General features: G+C 36.9%; 1 protein-coding gene and 1 long non-coding RNA gene across 4 annotated transcripts in view; one reads left to right on the top strand and one right to left on the bottom strand.

The window, feature by feature from the left end:
* The window catches only part of LOC104911543, a 70,319-nt gene that overhangs the window by 17,429 nt on the left and 26,258 nt on the right, over window positions 1-26,632 (top strand). For 2 of the 3 annotated variants that reach the window (XR_004160165.1, XR_002116190.2), the window contains exons 2-3: window positions 13,161-13,241; window positions 21,242-21,316. This is a non-coding gene — a long non-coding RNA (uncharacterized LOC104911543). Of the gene's footprint in view, window positions 1-13,160; window positions 13,242-21,241; window positions 21,317-25,311; window positions 25,411-26,632 lie in introns of all 3 variants that reach the window. The other variant, XR_004160166.1, reaches the window with a different exon arrangement.
* Window positions 2,136-24,343, bottom strand: LOC100539248 (prostatic acid phosphatase-like). Its single transcript, XM_010712927.3, has 11 exons — window positions 22,450-24,343; window positions 16,287-16,382; window positions 14,816-14,902; window positions 13,798-13,950; window positions 11,746-11,844; window positions 10,304-10,408; window positions 9,252-9,384; window positions 7,785-7,867; window positions 5,924-6,030; window positions 5,207-5,376; window positions 2,136-4,220 (listed from the first exon to the last, which is right to left on the bottom strand). The coding sequence occupies exons 1-11, from the start codon at window positions 22,561-22,563 to the stop codon at window positions 4,102-4,104; spliced, it is 1,266 nt and encodes a 421-aa protein (XP_010711229.1). The 5' UTR covers window positions 22,564-24,343; the 3' UTR covers window positions 2,136-4,101.

Below are 26,632 nucleotides of genomic sequence, written 5' to 3'. Positions count from 1 at the left end.
AAGAGCTGGGGCCAAGACTTTTCTTTTGCCACTATTTTGATTGAAAAATGTGTCTTTACTTTCTTCACGGATTTCTATTAATAGATTGCTGGAACTTCAGTCTGCAGAAAGGATGGATTTGGCAGTGTATTTTAAGTCTTGGGAGAGGAAGTAGTGGCATTCCTCTACTTAAAAAGAAATTACACAAATTGGCATGACTGAACTTCAGATGTGTTTTCTTAGCTGCCTTTCATATTGTATCTGAACTCCCAGATGTGGTCTTGCAGACTTTGCCAATGCTAAGGTCACTTCAGGAATGGAGTTGCCTAGTCATAGAAGAGTCTGTGCAGTGTAACTGTTCAAATGATCTCCTGTTACTTCAGTAACAATTCATGTTTTTTTGGTGGTGGTGATGGCTTGTGGGTTTGTTGTTGTTGTTGTTGTTGTTTTTGTGTATTAATGCTTAGCAGCTTCTGGTGAAAAAGCATTGTCATATAAGTCAATAAAACTATTCCTTTGTAGCTAAATGTCCACATTTCATCCCTATCTTCCCTTACAAGAAATGCTTTAAAGTGTAAATATTTTCAGCCATTTCAGGCCAACAGTGCAATCCTATGCAGTTTTGCTGACATCACTTTAACAGGGATTTATAAAGGACAAGATTGTAGGTCTAAGAATAAGCTTCTGCCTTCATCATTTACTCTATTCAGATTCAATGTCTGTAAATCTTTCTTCTTCAGGGAGTGAAAATTTTAGCCTTTTTTTGTTTGTGACAAAGAATGTAGAAATAAAACCTTTATCATCTGGGATTTGATCCGAACTAATGATGTTTTGAACTGATATATATATGTTTATATTTAGTACAATGTATCTGTTATTCTGTTTTCTGTATCTTACCGTACCTAAGAAAATGCTCTTAATGAGAACAAATAGTAACCTTAGGATCAAGTGTCTCTATGTTACAGGAACAAATGAACACAAATGGCTTGGAGTGAGCTGGCATTACTTAAGCCAAATAGCTATGCTGTACTGTCCCAGTTTCTATAATATTTAGGACTGTGAATAAACAAGTTCCAGAACAAAATCAATTCAGTAGGAGAAGGTTGTTGCTGACAGAGCTGGAAGATGCTGTGTCAGCATTGCTGTCTGCCACACTCTCCAGGAAACCCTGCTGCAGAGCTGCCAGTTGCTACTGTGATTATAGCAGAGGCAGATGATGTCACTGCTAGAGGGCAAATGAAAGAGCTTGATGTCATCAACTTTAGCATTATTTATGCCAAAGCATCACCTTTAAAAATCTATTCTTACAGAAGAAGCAACTGTTAAGCATTCACTTTTGTTTGCAAATTATAGGCATGCTGAAAGCTCCATTGCTTTTCACTCAAATACAATTACAAATGCATTGTTTCTTTAACATACTTTATTTCAGTGCTATAAATTGCTTGGAGACAAGATATTTTCTAATCACAGTCAACAGATTCTGCTGTGCAATTTCTAAAAATAGCTCGAAAAATGACAAAAAGCCATGAGCTTTTTTGCAATCTTTTACTCCACCTGGCTTTGAACAAGGCAAAGGTTCTTTACTAAAAATGAGATTTGAGACCTAGACTACAAACGTAGTTTGTAGTTACATCTGAATCTATCCATTACATTCTGTGTAACTTAAATTCACTGGATTCTTTCTAAAAGTAGATAGGTATTTCCAGGTATGACTTTTTATTAATAAAGCAGGTGTTCCTACAATAAAATTCTGACAGCGTCTGCTGTGACTAGAATTACCTCATCTCTTAAAATCCTTTGAAGCAGCTTATGAGCTTATGCTAGAGTAGCATCGAAAGATGTCTCAGACACTTCACATTTTACTTTTCACCTGGATGTGCTTCTTTTTCTAAGAGTCAATGCCAGAAAAACCTGCTTCGTTCTGCTTTGTGTAAAGTGCAACTGACTGGCTGTGTGATATCTTAAGAACAGTTCTTGCTGCAGTTTATCAATCAGTGATACATCTTCATTTGTCAAGGATCTGACTGCTTCTGGTAAAAAACAAACAAACAAACAAACAAAAACAGCCATACCCAATCTGTCCTTAAGTGAGTGTCAGGAGCTCTGTGGTCATGGAATAGAGCTCAGCATCTGGTAGTCACTGAGAATATATATTAAGGAGTCAGGATCCATTTTGCAGTTTGTGCTGAGCTCTGCCCTACTGTGAGTCCTCTGCTAAGAAACCAGTTCAGGTTTGTTTTGTAGAGCTTCTCTAACACTTTGATTACAATATAAACACTTATGTTTTTGCACTGAGGATCAGAGCAACTAGTTAAAATCTGAAGCTTGTACATACAAAATATCTGATTTACAGATTTTTTTTTTTTTTTAATTGAGTACTTTACCCTGAGTTGTTATACAACAAAAGATCTTTACCATGTAGGAATCAAATCCATCACTTAAAATGGAAATGTCAGGGATATAGTAAAAGCTTTTTACTGAGTGGGAAATATTTCTTCAAAAGGTGAATACCTCTGCAGGAAAAACAGTAACGTTTGGAAAGCCCTATATTCCCACAAGTATTTGTAATTTTGCTTGATTTATGCCATTTAATATCCATACATCTAATTACATCCCATTTGAAATATGTCTGTTGATGTAAGACTGAGGGATTCTGTAGATTTGTAGTAGTTGACTCAAGCTTCTGTGCTCCAAATCACAGCACACAGATGTGTGCTAAAGTCAGTTCAGAAACAGTGCATCAACGTAGATGTGATTCTATATGTGATTTAAGCAGCTCCATCTCTAGACTTCTGCACCTATGTGGAAGTCATCATCTTGAGCACACAATTGCTTACTGTTTCTGTCAGGCTGAACTTGCTGTTGGCACTTGTCTGTATAAATGTCTTGATTTTTTAAAAGGCTTCTTCATGGTAATGTAATGCACAGTATCCTCTGCAGGACTGCAGGATGAAAATCTTGATTCAGCCCTTGAAACATATGGCAATAAGCACTATTTCATACAACAATATCAGTTCAGATAATCGTAATTTATGATACTAGAGAGCAATTATGGTAACAGATTCCCTACCTAGGAGCTTACAGTCTAAACAAATAAAATATATTTCACAGAAGAGATCACTATACAAAAAGCAGAATTGTCTCTTTCTTCCAGTGCATATATTGCTAACCTAAGGGATTTTGAGCAGGAGAAGAAGTTATCGTAAATTAAAATAATAAGAAAAGCAATAGCTGAAGGAAGCGTGGCTGAGAGAACTAAGATTATATCAGTGTCCTGAAGCAGGACAAGATACAGAGCCATCAGAGGTGTAGGGCAAAGCGTCATCCATAAATGGGAGCTCAGCGAAGTAGGAAGGGAACATTGCCACAGCAAATAGATTTCAGTGTATTTACTTATCTGTATTAGCAAATCTGTGGACACTGACAAAGATCTTGTTGCACTAAGCTTCTTGCTTGATGCTTGTTTTTTTGACAGCCCCCCCAGATTTCTACAAATTTCTGTGAGAGCTGTAGTAGCATAACTTCTTTAAAAACAGGCAGCAGGCTTTTATTAGCTGGAGGCCAAGCTGAAAACCCATGCATGGATTTGCATGAATAAACGCAAAAAACAGTATGTCCAATGCTAGCATGAATATTTTTCACATGGTAATTGCAGCTTCTGCTCACTGAAAACATTTTCCTGTGCATCATCAAAATAGTTGTTTATAAGAAGTAAGAAAGATTTATAATTTGTGATTTTTGAAAAAAGACTCCTTGAGCAGGATAAGAGAGAAGCAGAGGGCAATTCCCACTCCCAAAAAAGCAAAAAAGAAAAAAAATCATAAGTAATAGTACTCCTTCACCCTCGTGGATAGCTTAATAATGTTTAATAGTGGTGGAAAACCTGAAGGTAGAAACTGAAGTAATTCTTTCTTCCTATCAATTTATATCCTTAATAAGAATTTCCTACAGTGTTTCTCACTGTAGATACTCAGTCTTTTAGGACTGAAACCTCAGCTCTTCAAGTTTGTTGAATATGCTCTGGAGATGTATTTGGCCAGAGCAAACTGATGGATAGAAGGCAGAGCAATTTAAAGAATTGCCTGATGTCTAGCTGCTCACTTCTATTTCTTCACCTCTTTTTTAAATGTCTTGGTAATTGTTTCTGCGCCTGCAGCGTCCATAGTGATAAAGGAGATAGAGTAGAACAAGGTTAAAAATGAACAACAAGCCAACAGCAACATCAAATCCAATATAGATATCTGTAAAGAAAAAAATAAGAGTGTTAAGGAGAGACATATGTTTATGTTATCTTAGATACAGAGATAACGGTCTAATAAAAAGTATGTATAATGGAAATATTTTCATAGTTGAACTTTCATATTTGTATCAAGGTCCGTGGTCTGTATTACATTTAATTTAAGTTTGAAAACATACACTTTAATCCTGAAAGCACACACACAGTTTCCTGTGAATGGCCGGATCTTATTTCTAGGCTTTCACAGGGCAGGAGTGACAGACATCTTGTATGTAGTTAATGCAAACCAAGAGTTTCATCAGGGATCAGCAAAACACTGAATATATTCAGGAAGGGAGAAATATACTATGACTAATGGAAAGTGGCAGTTTGTGCCTTGCCCTCCTGAAATTAACATTCAGGAAGGAAGAAGGGAATTTGGCAAAGGTTATCAGCTGTCAGCTGCTGGTAGTTCAAGAAAAACAGTTGCTCTGACTGCATAAATCAACTGCACTGGATGCATACAGTGAAGGCTAAGGTATTATAGTACATGTGCCAGAGATTCAGATGCATAAATCTTACTCTGCATGTGCAAGCCATTTATGTTTTGTATCTGCAGAAGCTCTCATGAATCCAGCATACACAGGACTCCTTGCATAGCACCTATATGAATTCTATTTCTGTTGTATACTTGCAGCGATGGGAGCTCCCCTTTGGGCCATGTCCTTAGGTAGCTCCATATGTGAATGTGCATAATCATAAAAATAAAAATAATCACAAAAAATCATAATAATAATAATAATAATAGCACTGCCTTCACGCTGTCAAACAACTCTATCTTTTACATCCTTGCAGAAATATAATTTAATCTGCTTTCTTCATCCACAGTAAAGCTGGTCCACATCTGTTAAAGGGAGATCAACCTATCACGTGAAAGATACAAATTTTGTGGCCATTGATACAATTTCTGCTTCCATGTCTTACGCAGAAAATACAGTGCTGTTACATTACCTTTCATTCTGTCTTTATTCCCACATTCTCTTGACCAATTTTCGGTAATTATAGGAGAAACTAATTCAGCGAACTTCTCAAGTGGGCAGGAAGAGGTGCATCCTGGCAGAGTGAGTAAGTAAGGATCCACTGAAGAGTCATTCCGATAATGCATTTCAATGCTGTACCGCCTGATTAATGAAATTGAGAACATTTTTAAAAGACTGTTCTTAAATAAAAGATTTCCAACAGGCAGAATGTTGCAAACAGGTTCTAGTATCCTCCTCTAGAACCCATTCTTGAAGAACGGAGGTTTTCTAAGAGACATATGAAAGACAGTTTGCCAAAGACAGTTACCACACAGATCACCAGTCAGAGCAAAAGGTTCTTCTGAAGCCTTTTGTCTCTTCTAAACCCTCTGGTTTACTTGGGATTTGTGAGATACCTGAGAGATGTTGCTACCATTTGAACAGTTAAGTTTGATTTACCACTTACTTCCAGTTGATAAGGACTGTTTTCTTCTTCTTCTGGTGTCTCAAAGCACACAGATATATGCATATCCAACAAATGTGATTTTTCCTGATATAATATATCTTTGTGCCTGTATTGGCTACTCAGTGAAATACCAGTTTAAAGCAAATTTGTATCCCCTCAGAGTATTTGAGAGAAAATGATTTGCAGGAAAAGGGAACCAACTTTAAATACTCCTTATTCTTACATAGATAAGAGGATACTTGCCCACTGTTATCTTGGTAGAGCTCAAAAAACTGGCAAGCAGCATATGGTGGCAATTTTCCATTGAAAATATTGAGAGCAATCTGGATGGCCCCAATTGTGGTGTCATGCTATTGGGGAAAAAAACAAAACAAAACCATTACTGAAATTCAGTAAAATGAACTACCATTTATAGAGAATAATGAGAAGAGAGGGGGTAGAAATCCAGATGAAATAAAGCCTGTGTAAATTTGACTGTAAGAATGTATTCATTATCAGGCAAAATGTTTACGGATTACTTCAGACAGCAGTGGCCATTTCCAAAGAGGTACTGCAGTATGAATATGACATCTTTGGCAATACTTTTTTAAGAAGAAATAATGAGGGAAAGCATGATCTGGTCTGAGAAATAAATCTTTTTTTTCCAGGCGTTTTGCTATCCTTTCCCTCAGGAATGAATTTTGGTTCCAAGAATAGATTAAGGCTGTACAAGGCAGTATATTTTACAGTATTTCAAGTTAAAATCCAAGTCCTTTGAAAGATATTGTACCAAATATTTGCACACAAAAATTGTTTCTCCTCACCTCCATATACACTCTTTTTAAACTTCTGTTTCTTCTGTTTTGACTTACACAATAAAATCTCAGTTTGGCTTCCATTTTTGACAATCAGTTAACCTCAATCATCCACCTGCAATCTCTTCCTCTCCCCTGTTACCTCTTCTCTGTATTGTAGTCCCTCTTCTCTGTATTATAGTCTAACTTCTGCATTTTAATTATTATGCAAGATCTTGAACTTCCTAGAGCAATCAGTCTCAAAAATAAGGGTGTATATGGTCCTAAGGCTTTAAAGCAGCAGTGAAAATTCTGGATGCATATTGTACTTCCTTCTCAAAAAGAATATAGTAAATCTAGAAAATACACAGAAAAGGCAACCAGAAAAAAGTTACAGTGTTGTACAACTCCTAAATAAGGAAAGATTAAAGCAGTTAGGGAAAGGAAAAATGGAAGAAACGAGACAGAAAATAGTACATTCATAGGTGAACCAGAAAAAGTGAATAAAGAATGTCTGTTCTCTTTTAGCCACAATAGAAATGCTAGGAGGGAATTAAATCAGTATTAAGTTTTGAAAAATAAATAAATATGGAAATACTTTTTTTTTCTTTTAACACACAAGTTTAGAAGTCATTGCCACAGGGTGTTACAGATGCCAAAAGTTAAATGAATTTTAAAAGCAATTAGATAAATTGATGGAAAAATGTCTGTTGAGAGTTATTAAAAGCACAGACAAAGATTCTGACTCAGGAAGTCCATAAACGACAGTTTGTTGAGAGGTTGCATCAGGGAAAGCATCACCCCATGCTGGTATTATTCTCACATTCTTCCCTGCTGCTGGCCACTGACAGAGACAGGACAACGTATGAGCTAAGTGGACCTTGATCTGACCCAAATGGCCCTTTTTGTCCTCTAAAACAACATGAACTGGAATTTTAAAAAAGTAAGAAGAAAGAATATTCAATGTACTGTTCTTTTCTAAGAAGAGGAAGTGTTTAGAAGGAAAGCTGGAGTTCTGCTGTGTATCAACATCTCTGGATAAGGAGCACTTAAGGCAAGGTGCAACTTACATAAACTGCACAAAAAATTGCAGGATAAAAGGATATAATACACAGATATCTTTACCATGTACAGTTTGATTGAAACAGGTGTGAGCGTTGTCCTGCTATATTCTGATACTGCCCTGGGTTCAGCTTATTAGCTGAATTGGATTGTATAACTGAACTGTATCTCATGTAACTCATTTAATTTACATGAAGACTGATTATTCTCTTTCAGAGCTTTTTACTAGTGAAATCATATAAATTTTTATAAAAAGTGAGGATACTTACTGCAGAGTAGACCTCCATTTTTCTTTCTTTTGAAGAATTGGTAGCTTGCTTAATACTATTTAAAATAATATTCACAAGGACACCTTAAAAAGATGGAGGGGAAAGGAAGAGGAAAATGAAGATATAACATTTGCATACAACCAAAAAAAGTAAAGGGTTCTGAGTGTCAAACAGAACACATCTACTCAGATCTCATACTCATTTTTTAGCTCATCCCAAGTTCACAACTAGTGAGAAAACAGAGCAAAGGAAGGTTAAGTATATCATTCATCATCCAGGCCAACTGAAGTGATTGAATTTACAGAAATCAGCTAGAATGATCCTTAGATTTATGGCCAATGACACTTCCAGTTTTGTTCTGCTGAGATCTCCATTGTTTTTTATCTCTTTGGAGTGTTGCAATAATGACAGCTGCATTTGCCACTTCCTCTCTAGATGCTGAAGAAATATTTTTAACTATTTACTTCCACAAGTCACTCAGTACCAATTCTTGATTTTATCAAAGATCTTTTGTACTTCTTGTCCAAACCAGAGACACTCCAAAGCCAATAGAACAAAAGTAGCTGAAATTCCTTGCAGCACAAGTTATACCATCCTAAGGGAAAAGGACAAAAAAGAACACAAAAAAGTTCTGACCTCATGTTATGCTCAGCTGCCAGCTAGCAAACTTCATATCTGAGCTTGTAATTTTTTAATGGCCTGACCCAGTGATGTGTATGCCTAGATAATGAGGTTGCTAATTTTTAACTAGGTCTAGACTGTAGGGTAGGTGCATTGCAAAGCATAGCCCCAAACAGTCCAGATGGTGGATACTCAAGCTCACTTGTCCAGTTTTCCTGCTCACGGATACCTGTGAATCACACACTGAATGCCTGTGTCTTATGCTGCTGTATGGTCTGAATGTGCGTAGCTTGTGCACCCCAAATCTGGAGCAAAGCAGTAGTGTTTGTTCTTGCAGTAGAGACATAACTTGAATCTCTCATCTTCCACTCTGATCAGAGTGTTTTGAAGCAACTTTACATCAGGTTCTGAGAGAGCTATCAGTGTGCTGCTAAGGTTCTGGCACAATATAAAAACACTGCATCAAAGGAAAAAAAAAGATCAAGAAACATCTAAAATAAATATTGGGGAAAAGGAACTTACACTTAATCTAAACAAATATCAGAGAAGTAAAGATTATACCAATGAGGTCTTAAATTTTTTTCCTTGTTTCTTTTTCCTCAAAATTTTAATTTCCTAAAATCTATAGGATAACCAAAGACATTCATGTTTATACCTTTTTTTTAATGCCTAACCCATGCAAAGTCCCATATTCAGCATATGTTATCACATTTAACGTGGCATCCAATGTCCACAGTTACAAACCAATGTTGTGATTAATAATTTTTCATAAATAAGGTGACAGGATGTTTTATGTTATTACAGCCATTGTCTCATTCTTTCTGGGAGTGAAGCATTTTTATTTACCTCCTTGTAGTCGTGATTTCTCTTCTGTTTTATAAACTCCAAATAGTGATAATAAGGCCAATTCTGCCAGTTTTTCCATCTTGCCCACCGCATCTTTGGTGGCCCATACAGGTAGAGAAAAATTGTGAATACTCTAGTGAGAAAGGAAAGCAATGTTTTTTTATTACATTCCCATCTTTCTATTGCCCAGCCTCATTTGGACTCTCTGAGGCTGTCCTGCAAATCTTCGTCCATTATGGTTTTTCTCATCAGCGGCCCATGAAATACCCTCTGTAGAAATAGGGATCAACCTGAAGTGGATGAACAGGAAGAGGGCAATCATCTGTGTCGAGGTAATCTCTTGTGAGGCACCATGTATTATTACTGTAGCAGTACTACTTTTTTATTCCGTTAGTGTGAAAATTGCAAGCACATGTCTTACCCTCTTCCTGTCCCCTAATAGTGGCCCTTCAGGGTATAATCTGGCTCCAAATTGTCCCGCCTTTTCCATACAGTGCTTCTATCACATCACTGGTCACTTACAGACAAGTGTCACTCTATTGTCATGTAACAGTGATTGTGTCTTACAATACAGAATTGTCCCATGCTTTGTATCAGTCTGACTCTGTTCACTGCAGCAATCAGTTTTCTATCTTACAGAATACATTTTTACTTCTTATTTTCAATATGCATGCATTTTGATATTTGCCTTTCAATAGATTAAAAAAAAAAAAAAATCATTTTCCTGGTAAAAATCAATATGACCCAGCCAGCATGCTCAAAGAAAATATACAGCAACATATTTGAAAGGGAAAAAAAAAAAAGTAATAAAGATTTTGGTACCAGTTCCTTATGGTAAAACATCAAATGAAGACAACAGTTTTGAAAGCTATAAGCCATGCTCTTGGAGTATCTTTTACCATTGCACTAAATGAGGATTTAGGTTCAAAGTTAAAAAAATAAGCAAATTCAAGATAGAGGGTAATTCTTTTCTAAGGAACCACATTTACATTGTTTAACTGAAACATCTTGGAGTTATTTTCTTCCTATAACACTTATTGCATTGTTATTACCTCACAGTACAGTGTATCATATGTATTCCAGAGCTGGAAATTGTCCAGTATTTTAAGATGATTTAGTTCAAGTCCTGTGTTAACTGCCATTGTTTGTAAGAAATCCTGGGGGGGAAAAAAAAGTGAGTACACCACAAATACTCAGTACATACAGAACAGCATGCATACAGGTTCACTAGCATCCAACCTGACAACATGCAAATCTTTAATGTACTGTTACACACTTAAAATCCTTATAAAGGAATATTCTGGTTGAAGTTTTCATTTTTTAACAATTTTGAGATGCTGATTTCTATTTCAGACACTGGTTTTTGCTCAGCTTTACTATGGATGTCTGGTATTCTTGCTGCTATCTTCTTCTCTTCTTCTGACTGCTCCAGGAGGCTACCTGCATCTCCTCCAGCCTTCAGAAGAAAAGAAGAAGGTGGCACTTAAGACAAAGGAAGATGAGAAATAAAGGATGAAGGAAAAATGGAAAATTAAAAAACAACAACAAAACAAAAAACAGAGGCAAATACTCGGGATGAGGTAAAAAGAAGCAGAGGAGGAAACTAGACTTTCCTTCACCTATTGAAAGAAGGCTGAGGGTCTAAGTAATAGGTCCACAGAAGTTCCCAAAAGGATTCTTACTGTTTGTGATACCACAAAAGAATAAAGGGAGTGGATAATATTCCTTATTTCTACATTGCCTGTTTCATGCTGGTAGATGAGAGAGGACTGCAATTTAGTTTTAATTCACCTCTCTGGCAGGTGAATGAGTCTGCCTAGAGAAGCTGAGCTAGCAGAAATTTAGGTGTAAGCAAATAAAAATAGAAAAAGTTGGGTTTAGCCCAACAAGCATAAGCAAGAAGCCTGAGTGACTTAGAGAGAATGTCAGGGTAAGGGAAACAAAAGACTCCTCCTTCATTTGTGCAGTAGTGCTATTACAGAGTGCACCAGTACAGCTGTGACACCAATGACCACAATCCAGAGCATTTTCTGTCCACATAGTTGCATGAGACAGATATATTATCTGTACATCCACAGTCGTCTGCAGCACTGGAATGGGAAATTCAGGATCACTGACTGTGAAGTTTTGTGTTTGGTTAAAAATGTAAGTCCAATGCAACTCTGAAAGAAATTTACACAACTCAGAGTGTTTGCCTGATTGGGCTTGCTTTAGTGCTCTGTTATCATAGAATGATTTGGTCTGAAAGGGACCTTAAAGACCTCGCAGTTCCACTCCCCATGGGCAGACACCTCTCACTAGACCAGGCTGCCCAAAGCCCCATCCAACTCGGTCTTGAACTCTTCCAGGGATCGTGTAACTATAGCTTCTCTGGGCAGCCTGTTCCAGTGCCTCATCATCCTCATAGCAAAGAATGTCTTCCTAATGTCTAATCTAACTTTTCTGTTTTAAAGTCCTTTTTCTTATTTTTCATTTCCTCTTCATTTAGTCTTACCATGTATGGTTGTATTCTACTTTGAAATTCACTAGATGTTTGGGTTTCATTCTGAAGTTCGTCAAAACGTGGACAGTCCCGCAGAGGAAAATGCAGCTTCTGAAACAAAAGAAGCAAAACTTAAAATAGTTTTAGAACTAATGAACACACCTCTAGTTTCTCTGTTGCTGAGATTTCTGATGTAATATTTGTGATATAAGTTCATGGCCCTGCTACAGCGACTCCGTAACGGTTTAGATGATACCTAATGAGGTCTGTCAGCAAAAAATTACAGTGAGAAGAAATAAACTTGTGCTGATTCAGCAATTTATGTCACATCAGAAGCATTTTTCACCCAGCAGTGATATTATCCTGCAACAATAGAAACTGTGTAATGGAACTTATTTAACATACAGTGGAAAAACTCTCTGTATAGGGGCTTTTAGTAAAAGCCATTAAATTTGAATATCTATAGCCTATGTAGGACTGAAAGAGGAAGAAGATCTGCTCTGCCATTCAATGAACAATAGCAGACTGTACATAGAGGGCTTCTCTTTTCGTTTGATAAATATGAGACTTTGCAGCAGCCACCAACTGACAGTAGCACACTTTCAGTTGGACACATTTCCATGGGGGCATTTTCTCTGTAATAGCAGCACACTTGAGGTTGAAGGCTCAAAGCTGCAAAAAAAAGCTGGGGAATGTTGTTTAATTACACAATAACAAATCTTTCTCTTTCTGTATGGCTTAATTATGCCCCTCTAGGTCTTATTAATTAAGCCACTCCTTTTGGCCTCATAAAACAGTGCTCAGTGCTGCTGCCTGTCAGGTCTTGGGAGATCTCAGTGGCTGAAAAATGAACTGTGATTAGGTTGTTGCTTTTTTTCTTCAGGATTGTATTTGGCCTCAATTTCCCATTTTGTGTTGCTTGGGGCTTGAAAAGCCTGCCAAACATCTGTCTGGCTTGGCAAGGCAACAGCGGGGGTTTTTTTTTGTTTTTTTTGTTTTTTTTTTCAGGTGGTTTGCATAGTCAGCAAGAATTTTGAATTGACTCAGAGAGGTTTCATCACACGCAGTGAAATATCAATACCCATTTCTGAAGCAGCTTCAGAAGTGAGGAGGTACCAGACCATCCTATAGATGAGCTTGCATTCTCCAAACAGGTCATGGCACTGCACTGTGATACTCCTAGACACCCCTAAGGACTATGCGATTTTATATACATAAGGCTCTGGCCATTCTGATGCTTTTACATGTCCTGTGGTGTGAGAACTGCCCCTAGTATTCCTCATTTAAATAAAAGTGACAATATTCTTTTTTGTTTAGGAATACAGGCAAATTTCAAGCTGAACTGCATTGTGCCCAATCAATTTTGTGGAAACCCCTTCTCCTTGTAGCTGCTTTCGAGCACAACAACTTTTTTTTTCTTATCACAGGTGCCAGTGATACTAAAAGCTAAACCTGAGTCAGCAGGAAGACCTGTTTACAGCAAAACTTCTACAAGACCAATCATTCAGGTGGGACTGCTCTTATTACAAACTGTAAGGGAAATGCTAGTTTCATTAAGTGTTTGTACAGCATAAAAGGACCCTTGTCTGTAATTATAGTGCCTAAGTGCTACTAGAACAGGAAAGTAATAATTGAGAGGTCATTACAGTGGCTGATGTAAATCCCATTCCTGAAATATACTAAGAATCAACTTGCTAATGAGGGGAACTTCATCTAGCTGAATGATATTCAGAAAAGCACTTCCTCTCTATGTTGTTTTTGGGCAGCTTCCTTGTAATACTGTCCAAAAATGTCCTTTTTAGGAGAAATGTTGGAGCTTGAAGAAAATCTGTGTGGTTGACAAATCAGGTATTCTGCAACTGCAGAGTGAGGATTTTCATGCAGCTATTACACTTGAGTTATGATATGTGTATCAGCCAGTTGCTATGGTTGATGTTTTCTATTAGATCGAACTCAAAGAGAGTATAAAATGTTTGTTATAGTCTTCTTTAAACAAACAAACAAACAAACAAAATAAACCCCTCTGAGAAATCGTAAGGCATTATAGGAAGCATCAAGACTCACCCGATCTGTTGATTTTGTTACAACATGAACAGGGATTGGTTGCCAGAGGAGCTCTGGGTTCCAAATTTGACTGCTTGTTGGTGGAAAGAGGCCAGAAAGGTATGACTGGGCACTCATAATGGTACGGTCAAAATCTGTACTTTGGACATAGAACTGAGAATGAAATGGCAAAGAGTTAGTAAATAAATGGCAACAATACAAACAAACAAACAAACAAAAAACAGCAACAACAACAACAACAAGAGGAAACAACTCATCAATCCTGGCTTCATGTTTTCACTTCTGTTTTTGCATAGAATCAGAGCAGTGAAACCATAACACAACTTTCTAAGGCTCTAGTACATTTGCATAAATGAAATTGCCAGTGCATCTTTCACTTTGGAATCTAACCTTCCAACTGAACTAAAAAGAACAAGAAAATATGTTTTAAAAGTATGAAGCTTTCCATTTTCTGATGTTCAGGGTTACACTGATGCGATCCATCTGCTGTATCTCAAGGATGAAGGTACTTTTAATCATAATGGGTAATAAAACTTCTCTTGGAGGCATGGCAAAGCTATAGTCTTTTATACTTTCTCATCATTGCATCCCTCAGACACTGACCAAAACAGTAGTGCTGTTTCCCCTCAATGTGTCTGTGCTATGTGACAAGCACATTCTAACAACTGGGAGACTTGTTCACAGGATGACGCATGTGAACATGGCTCACCACATTACTAGATATATATTCATCTTTAAGCAGAGTAGAAAAATATTAGGTCACTATGGATAAATATCCAATTTATAAGATGGAGCGGAGCTGTTCAAGCCTGGAAAACTGGACCAAATTAAATGTAGAAGCCTAAAGTTAAAGTCTTGACTCCATGTTTTTACCTTGACATAAAGTCTGACTTTCAAAGGAATTCTTCTATTACCTGGATTTTGCATTAATGAAAGAAATATGATGATGTCCTTTTTATACAAATTCCAACATTCTGCTATGTCAGATAATTGTCCTACAGACAGTTCTGCTTTATACCTCTTTCCGGTTGTATGTGCTGTTCAAAAAGTTTGAATATCTTTTCCTCGTGTACTGTCCAAGTTCAAAGAGCTGCTGCATTCCAGTCTGTGAGGCAAGCATACAGATGACAATTAGCTTAATGTGACTGGAGAACGTTAAATACGTTTCTTTTCTATTTTCTTTTTTGTCTTCAGCAATTTCTTTCTACATTATTGTTAACAACTTGTATAACATACTGTATATTTTGTGGGTGATAAAGAATTTTTAACTGAAATACTTATTCATATCTATGAAAAAAAATATACATTCTGAGATTTTAAGACTCCAGCATTATTGCAGAACAGGAAATGAACCTGATTCTATACAAAGTACTGTTTCCACAGTGCTGTAGCTCTGTAAATGCTCCTGGAGATATTAATAATCAACGCTGTAAAGAATATGTCTGGTAATGACATCTGAAAAAGGAAGATCGATAAACTTGTATTCATTATTGTCATTGTTATGCTATTTGATCAACCTGATTACTTTGTGGTTTTCATTATGTGTCTTTAATAATTGTATTCCCTTCTTTGGTTTGGTACAATTGCAGTTGTCTTCCACTGCACACTCTCTTTTCTATTATTCATTTCAAATGCTCTGAACAGAAATTTAACTTTTAGCTGTCAGAGAAGTACATTCTTATTATTGTTGATAAAGAGATAATAAAATAGAAAAAGAGCTCCCCCTAAAATCTATGCCAAAGTAGCAACTTTTTTTTTCATTTCTTATTATATTATAAGCTACTTGAAGGGAGATCATAACGTGTTCTCTGACTGCCTGAATTTTATCGATCTTTCAAGCCTCCCTTCAAATAATAAATGCTGAATTGTCTCTGATTCATGCTTCTGCATCATGATGACGTATTGCTACAGAATGCATGGGCCTCTCTTTGCTCCAGATTTGCATACGCCAAATACAGTTAAAGAGCTAAGGCTTGATGTTAAGTAGTTTCAGCATATCCTACTGAAGCTCTGGACTGAAAGCAGTCTCATTAGAAGACACGCTGTCCCCAGAAGCAGCTTTTTCCTACAAGACTGCCTTTTTTTTGTGGGTAAGTGGGTGCTAGTAAAATTATGAAATATGGATTAATCACTTGACGTGCACATATAATTAATTTATCCTAATATAGATCCCAGTTTTTAATGGTCATTAGAACTTCAGTAATGGTTGATCATGGATAATCTTTAAGCTTGTCGTTTGTTTGAAGGCAGACAAATTCTCAGGAAGCGAGAAGGTTTGTAAGAAGTTATTTATGTAGCTATGATGAATAAGACTTCAGTTTAACAGAAGCTGGATGAATAATATTCGACAAAAATTTACGAATTATTGAGGATTGCTAATAGCAACTATCCGTATTTGGGATTTGCTGATGTTTGCAGAGTACATATCAAAATCTGGCCACTTTCTATTTTTGTAGCATAGATAACTGCTACTAATAAAATTAACATACCTTGGTAAGTTGTCCAAATCCTTGGGGCCATTCACTTTCTTTGTGTAAATCAGTTGGAAAGTTTACAACAGGTGATCGGTCACCATGTCGGAAAACCTAATAAAATTCATGTTAACAAAGCAAATTAATTACTGCTAGCGTTCCATTCTTCCCTGGCTAGAGGACAATCACACAATTTTACTTCCAGTGCCATTTTTCAAATACAAATATTAGAAAGTAAGCAGCAACCTAGTCAAATAGGATTAGAGTACGTTCTTTACACAGAAAAATAGATACTTTATATAGGAGTTCAGGGGTCATGATCCTGATTATTCTTTCATTTAAAACTCAGGAATCTAATGAGCCAAAATGCCAATGCCCAGATTACATTCATAGCTAGGCACTTTTATACAAGAAGCTTGGTTGAATTTTGTACACTTGACCACTCCAGATTTAAAAACAGTTCCTGGAGTGCTTATATGAGGATTTAACTATTTTGACACTGCACTTGAAATTTTATAGACTACTTTTTTTCATAGTGGTACCTTCCAGGCACACTGTCTTGTGTTTAATTTCATGCTCATGCCACAATGTAAAGAAGTAAAAGTTTATCAATTACACTTTTAGCTTACTTAATATTTATTGCTATTTTTACACGTATTTATGAGAATATTTAAGGAAGCATGTAGGAATTTTTCTGTTAACTTCAGTGACATCAAAGAGTTTGGTTAGCTGGACATTCAAGCATGGTGAATATTTGATATTTACAGTCATATGATTTGTACATCAAGAAACTTTAAGTGAGTCTTTTAGTATCTTTCTTCCACCATACAAAGAAAGTACCAACTCCCGATTAAATAGTTCTGAAAATGTCTGTTTTCCTCTCCCTAAATATGCCATGTACAGACTTAAAAAATGAGCTCCACAAAAATTTCATCTGGAAGAAAACACTGGAATACAAATTCATAGGGTTCCAAACGGCCTTCCATGAATCTGGTCCAAACTTGAAACAGTTACCTTTACTTGTATCTATGTTCAAATAACCAAATTAATTCCTGATTTTGAAGGAAAAAGAAAAAAAGTCAATGTGGAAGTGTGTTATATTTGTTCATAAATTGTCGTTTGTTCCATAATAACACACTGATATAGTGATATATAACTTGATTAGAATTAGTACTCCCCACTGCCTAAGTCACATCATTCTTCCCAGATATCAGTGAGATGAGTTTGTTTGCCACTCCCACATTTGCTAGTTGAACTTCACTGAAAATGTGATCAACCTGAAATAAATATTGTTCATTAAATCAAAAGTCATTTTTTTACTAGCATCAACGAAATATTTGATTCATAATGAATTGCTGAGTTTCAAAAAAAAAGGTAATTCTGAGTTCAAGTATAGCAAAATAGTTCATAAAATATTATTAAATATTTTATTTTTATCTATGTATGCAATTTTTAATTCTGTACATGCTTTTTTTTTACTAGTCTGGAATTTCAGTTCATTTTCTGTAATCATTTCTCACTGACCCTGTAGAAAACAGTAGAACAGGCAAAGAGGTACAATGTCTGGAGCTTGATTCAGTTGGAGACATGAGAAATGAGTGAGGGGACTTTTGTGACAGTGCTTATTTCTTTAGTGTTTTGACATGCTGACATACTACATTGCCATGTAGGATTAATTAGCTCTTCTGAACAACCTGATGTCTCTGTTAAGAATGAAGGTTAAATTCCCAATTAAAATGTAGCTGTGTACTTTCTTGTTAAATTACCCAACTTCACAGAAAATCATTTTTATGAGTAATTGACAGTTATTCAAACTGACATGATTAGATTACTATTTTTAGGTAATATATAGTAACAAATCAAAACCTGGCCAAGAAGTGAGCCTTTTTCATTAGTTTAAAAATGTTAGATTTGAAATACTACTTTATGATGCTTTACACTTCATATGCAACAAAACTGCTGTGTATATTTCATTGTCACAACAGTCAACCCCTGAAAACATTCAATGCGAGAACAAAGTAGCACCTGATCAGAGTTGAGAAGGCAAAAACAAAGATCCAAATATATGATATAAGGAGACCTGGGTGTCCTGGTGGGCAACAAGTCGGCCATGAGCCAGCAGTGTGCCCTGGTGGCCAAGAAGGCCAATGATATCCTGAGGTGCATTAAAAGAGCATGGCCAGCAGGTCGAGGGAGGTGATCCTCCCCCTCTATTCTGCCCTGGTGAGGCCACATTTAGACTACTGTGTCCAGTTCTGGGCTCCCCAGTTCAAAAAAGACTCCTAAAAAACGCTCAGTGGAGGGCCATATAGATAATAAAGGTCATGCAGCATCTCCCATAAAAGGGAAGACTGAGTAACCTGGCTCTGTTCAGCCTGGACAACAGAATCGAGGGGGGATCTGATAAACGTTTATAAATTTTTATAAAAAGGCAAATGGATGAGGCCAGGCTCTTCTTGGTGGTGTGTAGTGATAGGACAAGGAGCAATGGCCTAAAATTTGAACTCAGAAATTTCTTCACTAACATGCAGAAGATCTTCTTTTACTTCTTTGCCCTCTTTAAGAGTGGCAGAGCACCGGAATAGGCTGCCAGAAAAGTTGTGGAGTCTGCTTCTATGGAGATAATCCCATCTGGACACACAGCTGTGCAACCTATTGTAGGGAACCTGCTTCAGCAGGGGGTTGGACTCCATGATCTCTTAAGGACCCTTCCAAGCCTTCCAATCCCAGCGACTGTGATTATGTGATTTTGTGAGTATATGAGCATATGTGGGAGCTGGCAATCTAAAGAAAAAGATTTTTTTTTTCTCTTTTTAACATTAAGGAATGGAAAGAGTGGGAATTGTTCTCTTTAAAAACCAGCATGGTTTCTATAAGTTTACTCAAAAGAGAAAAAAGTTCATTTCCTTGTTTGCATTTTCGCACCAGCATTGTATGGTGACATGTAAATATGATATTAACACTAAGCTGGAAGTAAAAAGAAAGAAACAAGAACTACTGCTAAGACCAGAATCCTGTTTTTAGGAATTGAAAGACTAAACTTCTCAGACAGCTGATTTTTGTTTGTGTTCAAACCTTCTTCTTCCTTGCTGCTTCTGAAAATGACCTTGCTTCTGTTATGACTGAAAATGAAAAAATGACCTCATCAGCTACTCAACCTAAAAGGCCAACTCATTCAGTAATGTTCAGCTATGTGTCAGGAAACCTTTTTTTTTTTAACTTGGGCATTTTGCCTTCTTTGTTAGACTACTTGATGCTGTTAAGAAAACAATATGCCTACAAAGCTTGCTCTGATCATCAATATGTATTTCTCAACACTCTGCATTTGGAACTGATCATTCCAATTACTTTAAAAATATTGGTGTGCTGCAGAATTTGTTACTCTGGGATTACAGATTGCCTTCCTGACCTGTCAGAGGACTTGCAACAAGGCAGGATTAGAGAAAAGGAAGAAGGAGGCATCATAAAAGGAGAAAAGACAAACAAGAAGGAAAAGAACACAAGGAGAATACACATGAAAAGTGGAAAGCACACCTCCTGTGTGTGTTCACTTTAGCTTCTCAATATGTCACTTTATATGACCTCAGACAGTTCTCAAAAGCATCAGATGCAGAGTTACCAATTTCCTCTCCTTCAGCACCAGTGCAGCTTGAAGCTGATTTGATGTTTGGGTTCTCCCATTCTTTATTACAGTCAGATGAAAGATCGTGTTGAAGGAAAACAAGGGTAGGTGAGGGGTAAGCTGAGAATATGGCATGTATATGTGTATAAAACATCTTCCTTCAAAAATGTCATTAATTGCAGTCCACAATGTGGCACAATAGCAAGCCTCACATGGACATTTTTATTGACAGACTCAAACAAGATTTCTTATATTGCAGCTAGCAATAAGAAGGAAAAGAACAGGAGATCTGTGGAACCAGTCATGCTGCCAGTCCATCACAGATGCAGAAATAGTGAGCATGTTCAGTCAAGATTTCAAATGGCTTGTGTTGATTAGATAGATAACATCCTTAGTCAGCACATCCTGTTCCGAAGAAAGGCATGATGAAATCACATTACCTCCAGAACCACACCTCTTTGTGTAAATGATAGCTGACATGAGTGCCTGTCTGGAAGCAGAAGTTACAGATCAGAACTTCTTTACAGAGAGACAATAATAGATCAGTATTGCATTTCTACTTGGATGCCTGATGGTCTTAGATAGTTACTATTTCCTTCTCTTACGTCCGAGTTAGTGTCTAAGAATTATGGTTAGTGTTAATATCTACATGTGAGGAGGAAATCTGAAACAGCATTTTGACAAATTGGCTGGTATTACAGCTTTTCACCACAAAGCACTTGAGGCTAATAATTAAAACACACAAAATCAGCACAAAGATGGAAGATAACGAGGAGAGAGCAATTCAGCACAAATCTGGAAGTGAGCAAAAGTGAATTTGTTTGGTTCCACCCTCCCTAGCAGATGTGTTCATTATGACACTTTTTCACAATGCAATAATACTCTCAGGTGACTACATAGCAACTTAGAGAGAATACAGCTGGAAAACAGCCACTGAATTAACTCAGAAAGGTGTAGACTTACATCGACTGTAGCCTGACTGTCATTTTCTCCCATTATGTCAATGAAATGTTCTGGGGCCAATTTCTATTAATTTCCCTTTCTGTTTCTGCTAGTAATTCTGATCACATGTGAATTCAATCTGTGAATTTAGAAGGCAAAATTCTATTGAACAATCAGAAACCATGCCTTGAGAAAGGAGGTATATACTGATAACAAGACTGAATCTATTGTAACTTTTCAGTTAGATTGGTCAGTCTAAGAAAAAGTGTCAAAGATAAAAGAAAGACATTTAAATGTATATTTAAATGTATATTTAAAATTAAATATACAAATTTTAACATTAGTTCTGATAATTTACTTCATAAATAGATACAGTGCTATCTTTTTCTTTTTCTTTTTTCTTTTTTAGGAAAGTGGAGAAGATAGCTGCACAAGTGTCATAAAGAAGCTGATTTAGGATAGGAAGGATCTTATCTCCATAATGGTAAGCCTTTCCTGTAACTATTTTTTTTCCAGTACCATTGCTTGTTAGCACACAGTAACAGCTGCAATTCAGTAAATGCCTCATTCTCTTCAGAGAGTTAATTCTCCAAAGCATGCTTACAGCCTGAATTGACCCCTGCATCTAGCTAGTTCTCCCTTTCACCATTGAAACATTGAAGAATATTGCTATATACAGAACGTTACTGGAATTAGAGTCGAGTTCCTGCCTTCTTCAGGGTCTGATAGAGCAATAAGGCTCAGCAGGAGTAGAAACTGGTTTTTCTGGTGCACTCTGGCCTCTCTCCAAGTAGCACATCTACATAATCTAGCCAATACAGAAGGGTGGAAGAGCATCTTAAAATAAAATTCCTATTTATATATGTAAATTCAAATCCCCAAAACTTTATGTTGAAAATACTACTTTAAACTAACTATTCTTTATCAGTATATCCTTCTCATTACAAAAGAAAGCCCCAAACAATTAGAATGAAAAGGTTGTGATGTAACCTTCACCATCCAAAATACTTTATTGAATTAATCTCTCATTTACTTTAGCTATGGGGAAAACTGATGCTGAAGTACTGTCCAGTTACTTTAAAAAGAGCGATGAACCAGCACAATACAATTACAGTCTGGTTTCACAATAACTACAGTAAATGCAACACCCACCTCAGATCTCTACAGAAAATGCCCTTTTCTTAGTACACTACTATCCTGATTCAGTTATTCTGAGCAACTGCTTCCATTTTTATGGTGACTTCTATTTTGCAATTTCAGAGCACCTTATACCATCAAAAGCTTCAGCTTCCAAGCACAAAGAAGGTAGGCCACGATTGCAAGGTCTGACTATGCAACGGATAAACTAGACTTAAGATCTCTGTGCCCCTGTGCACTATGCCTCTACCACAAGGCGACGTGGTTTATTTATACTGAAAAAATAACTAGTAATTAGGAGGTGAAATTTCTTATAGCTATAGGCATTCTTATCTTAAGAAGTCTTTAAATTTAGTAAGAAAAAAAAGTTGTATTTTTAAGTCTAAAGAGAGGCTAAAGAACTGCACACCTTGTTTGACTTGACAGACATACCAAATTCCCTGCATATCCCACAATTAAATAGAAAACAAATCTACTCACTGCAACCACGAACTTCAGTTCTCTTTCTGCAGTTGCCAGCTGAAGCAGAATGAAGATAACATGAAAAGCAAAACATAGAATCCGAGATGGGTTGGGCAGCCATATCACTCCCATCCTGGCAGCAGATGAAAAAGTACCTGGAGCTCCTGCTTGGGCTAAACAGCCAGGATGGGAGGCTGGACTTCAAAAGGGGTGGAACTGTGGCTGGTGAATTTCAAATCCAGGAGGAATGTTGTGTGACTACGCAACAAACCCCATCACTCTTTGTTTTCAAATTACTATTTACATTCCATTGAATCAAGTCATAATTTATTTCCTTTTTGTCTGTGACGTTTTTCTCTTTTGGAGTTTAAGGATGAGGCTGAAATATGAGGAGTTGCTAGGCATCAACAATGTTCTAACCTACCTGTTCTATTTCTACTTCTTAGGGCTTCGAATTTTTCCAAATGATAGCACAGCCACAAGGATGAACTCAGAACCAAGAGCCAGGCAACACTGTTTTCTCTTTTCTGTCCAGTTAATCCTCTTTTCAACTTCCCTACCTACCTTTTTTCTCTTCTCATCTACGTTGTCTCCGCAAAATCAGAATAATTATTTTAAAGAAGACCTCATCTATCACATAAAGTGTTAAGTAAGCCTTACAGCAAGTACATTCTTCAAGCTGTTTCCTGGGCAGTTTATTTGCTCTTGGAGTGTGTTGTTTTTCTTTTCCATTGGAGTGTATCTATACTTCTGCTTTTGTAATTCATTATGCCAAATTCTTTTTTGGCCCCAATTCCCAAAGAAATTTCTTCTTAGCAGGCCCTGGAGCTCACATTTTTATTGTTACTAATTTAAGAACACTGTTTTTGACACTCAGTGGCTTTAAGCAGATTACTCAGATTGTCTCTCCTGAATTCCTCTCTATAAAATAAGACTAAGAATGACATTATTTCTAGGCATAAAGCATTTTGAAGCAAACAAACTACAGTTTGTGGAGACCTCCAAATAGAGTTCCTTATATGATTAAAAGTTAAGATCATCCCCGTATTGTCTGAGTCATACCATTCCTTTCATTCTCAAATCTGTCTCAGCGTCTTCTGTTGAGCTCTCTGCAGTAATATTTTCTCTTCAACAGGTACTTTAGCATTTGCCAGAAATTCTGTCCATAGGGCCCTAAACTACACTAAGCCTCAAATGTTCTCTTCTCTGAACTGTGTGAATGGCCTTACGAGTCTATTTCCCATGATGGAAGGGAGGACCACAGCTTCCAGACTTCCCCATCTCCTTCCCTCTATCCATACCCAGTATTCAGCACTCACTTGAACTTCTCTTTCCCTTCACTGTTTTGTCTCTGTTGTGTTTGGTCTCTCCTGGTGTGATGGTGCCTATGTAGGAGATACAAGAAAGTCATTCATACTTGAAGATACCTATTACTTTACCTTTCTGAAAATACATGTAAGATGATCACCTACAGTATTATTTAAGAATGCCAGTCAAAAAAGACATCTTAAGAATATTTTAAGACTACTCAAAATTCAAGAAAGGTTGCCTTAATTTTTTAATCTGTATAGATTTTTCAGTAGGTGGTTCCTAAACACTTTGGATCTAGGACTGCTTGGTTTTTGAAGTTCTTCTCATTATAAACTCTTACCAGGAAATTCATAACTCATGAGTTTCATAAGGTTTACTGTTTCATTGTGTTCCTGTGATGAGTGACTGTGGCTAATGAAGGTGAGGAGCCGTAACCCGAGAAGCTTATTATTACAGAACCCATATGGTAGCTTCACTTGAGAAATAAATATTTTTTGTGGTGTTGGATGGCATCATTTAGGAAAGCTTAACAATACAGAATGGCTGTATTTTGTAGAGAGGCTTTGCTAACAATTCTTTCAAAATGACATTTCAACCTGAAATCAAGCATATAATAAGGTTTTACTTTGTGTGGCATCATTCCTCCTTTTAGTGTATTTATTTTATTAGTGGATGTATTAGCAGACATATCTCTGGAAAATGGGCACCATAACCTAAAAAAAATCATTACGCATTGCAAAATGAAAAAATAGCCTCTTTCCTGTGCAGTGGTTTTAAAGACGGGGTCCTGCAGGTAATCTCTAAGTATGTATTTCATTTGTAGATTTAGTTACTTGTCTTGTATTTTAATTCCAGTTTGGGATAAAGGCAGACTTCCATTTTTATTGTGCTTTTGACAGCTGTAAACTTGTCATACTTTGCAACAGCTAAATCCTTTATTTATTTATTTATTTATTTATTTTAAGGAAAAGTTGCTTCAAAATAAACTTAAAAAAATTATCCTGAAGTTAGTTGTTAAAATTGTCCAAGCATCGTAATGTAAATGGACTCAAACTATTTGTATAATCTATATGCTAATTTGGCTCCATGGCATATATTGTAATTATTAAATTATGGCATTTAGTGGAATTAGCTTGAGCACAATTTGTCTACTTTAAAAGCATGTACCTGTCTTGAAGGCTTGCTGAAGCATAGCTGGAGTGGCTTTGAAGCAGACTGGTTGCAAAAGAACTCACTCTTTAATGTATGGAAAGGCAACCTTAGCTAACTGCTAGCAGTGTAGCACAACCCAGGCATGCACTAGGTGGAAGTTGTTGCACTGAAGACAGTCAGAGATGAAACTGCTGCCTGCATCCAGGGATTGGCACTGGAACAGCCTGTCCAGGGAGGTTATGGAGTCTCCTCTGGAGATATTCAAGACCCGCCTGGACACCTACATGTGCTACCTGGTGTAGTGAACTGGCTTTGGCAGGGGGGTTGGACTCGATGATCTCTGGAGGTCCCTTCCAACCCCTATGATTTTGTGATTCTGTGATCAGTATATGTTAGAAATTTATTTTTTCTCCACAGAAATTGAAATGCTCAAGACATGTTTATTAGGTCACGTAGAAGGGAAGAAAACATGGTCCAATGATGAAACGAAAAAGGAGAACTTTCTGTTGTAGTTCTGTAAGTAGCTGGCACAGCTTGGATGCACATCTGTAGCTGAAGGGAACTACTGGAGCCAGGCTGCAGCTCCGTGGTCCCCCATCCCAGGACAAAACAGTGTGACAGAAGAAAGGTCTTTACATGGTTCTGAACATTTTGAGAGGTGGATTTGAATGAGGAAGGGGAAGAGGAACTGTAGGCTAAAGAGAATAATGAAGAATGTCTCAGCTGTGTGAGTGTTGCATCATCTGCTTGTTCAGGTCTGGGAAGCCAGCAGAAAGGTTACCCTTGCCTTTGGCGGGAAAAGAATGAGTCCCCCTTTATAGCTCTTGAACTTCCACTCAAAAAATATCTGGCAAATGAAACACTGAAAACGACTCAGGCTGATACCGCTTCAGAATAATAAGAAATAGGAACAAGTACAGAATAGAAGAGAAGGTGCCTAAAATTTGGTTTTATAAACCAAGGCTATGATCTTGTAAGTATGGGGTCTTACGTTTTCCTTTCTAATTGGCTTTCTTTTGCTTTTTTAAAAATATTATTGTTGTTAAAGGAGGTGTGATGGTCAGCTTTGGCCAGGTGTGTTGGCTTTACAGTGAACCTTTCAAAGAGTTTACACTAACTCTCCTATGAGAATGGCCAGATCTGGGAAGGCTCTCTACTGGCGACTACTATGGACATTGAGGCAATATGGAAAAAAAAAAACAACTTGATCTTTTTGCATTGGAAAGCAACTACAACTGGCTATCTCATTCTGTTCAAAAATGTTTTTATCCTTGTTTACTTGCTGCATCTAAAAGGATATAAAAGATGTTGCATTTTTTTCACTAGAGGCAGTCATTTATTTTTATCTGTATTTTTGAACCTGTTTGCTATGAAATCTAACTACAATTCTTCTCCCTAAACTGCTTCGTATGGAGGCTTAGAAAGCACAGGAATTGTTCTTTGGGCCCTGCTGAGCAGAGAGTGGGCTTTAATAGTGAGAATTCTGAAACTTAAGATTTTTGTTAGAGGGAAAAGTGATTTTTTTTTTTTTCTTTTTGATTCTTTTGTAGCTTATGTAGTAGCAGTTATCTGCTTCTGCTGTAGTTCTAAGAGGGGCACACAGTTTATGGGCTTAGCCTGCATTTTCAAAGTCAGGTCCAAGGAAAAGAATGGCAAAATTCTTTGTAATTCATTTTCATCTGTTACTCTCTTTCTTTTTGAAGTGACTTGTGGGCAACAAGCTTCATATATCCTCTGT

Source organism: Meleagris gallopavo, chromosome 6 (genome assembly GCF_000146605.3).
Source record: "Meleagris gallopavo isolate NT-WF06-2002-E0010 breed Aviagen turkey brand Nicholas breeding stock chromosome 6, Turkey_5.1, whole genome shotgun sequence".
Classification (NCBI taxonomy): Eukaryota; Metazoa; Chordata; class Aves; order Galliformes; family Phasianidae; genus Meleagris; species Meleagris gallopavo.
This window is presented reverse-complemented; position numbering and strand designations above follow the sequence as displayed.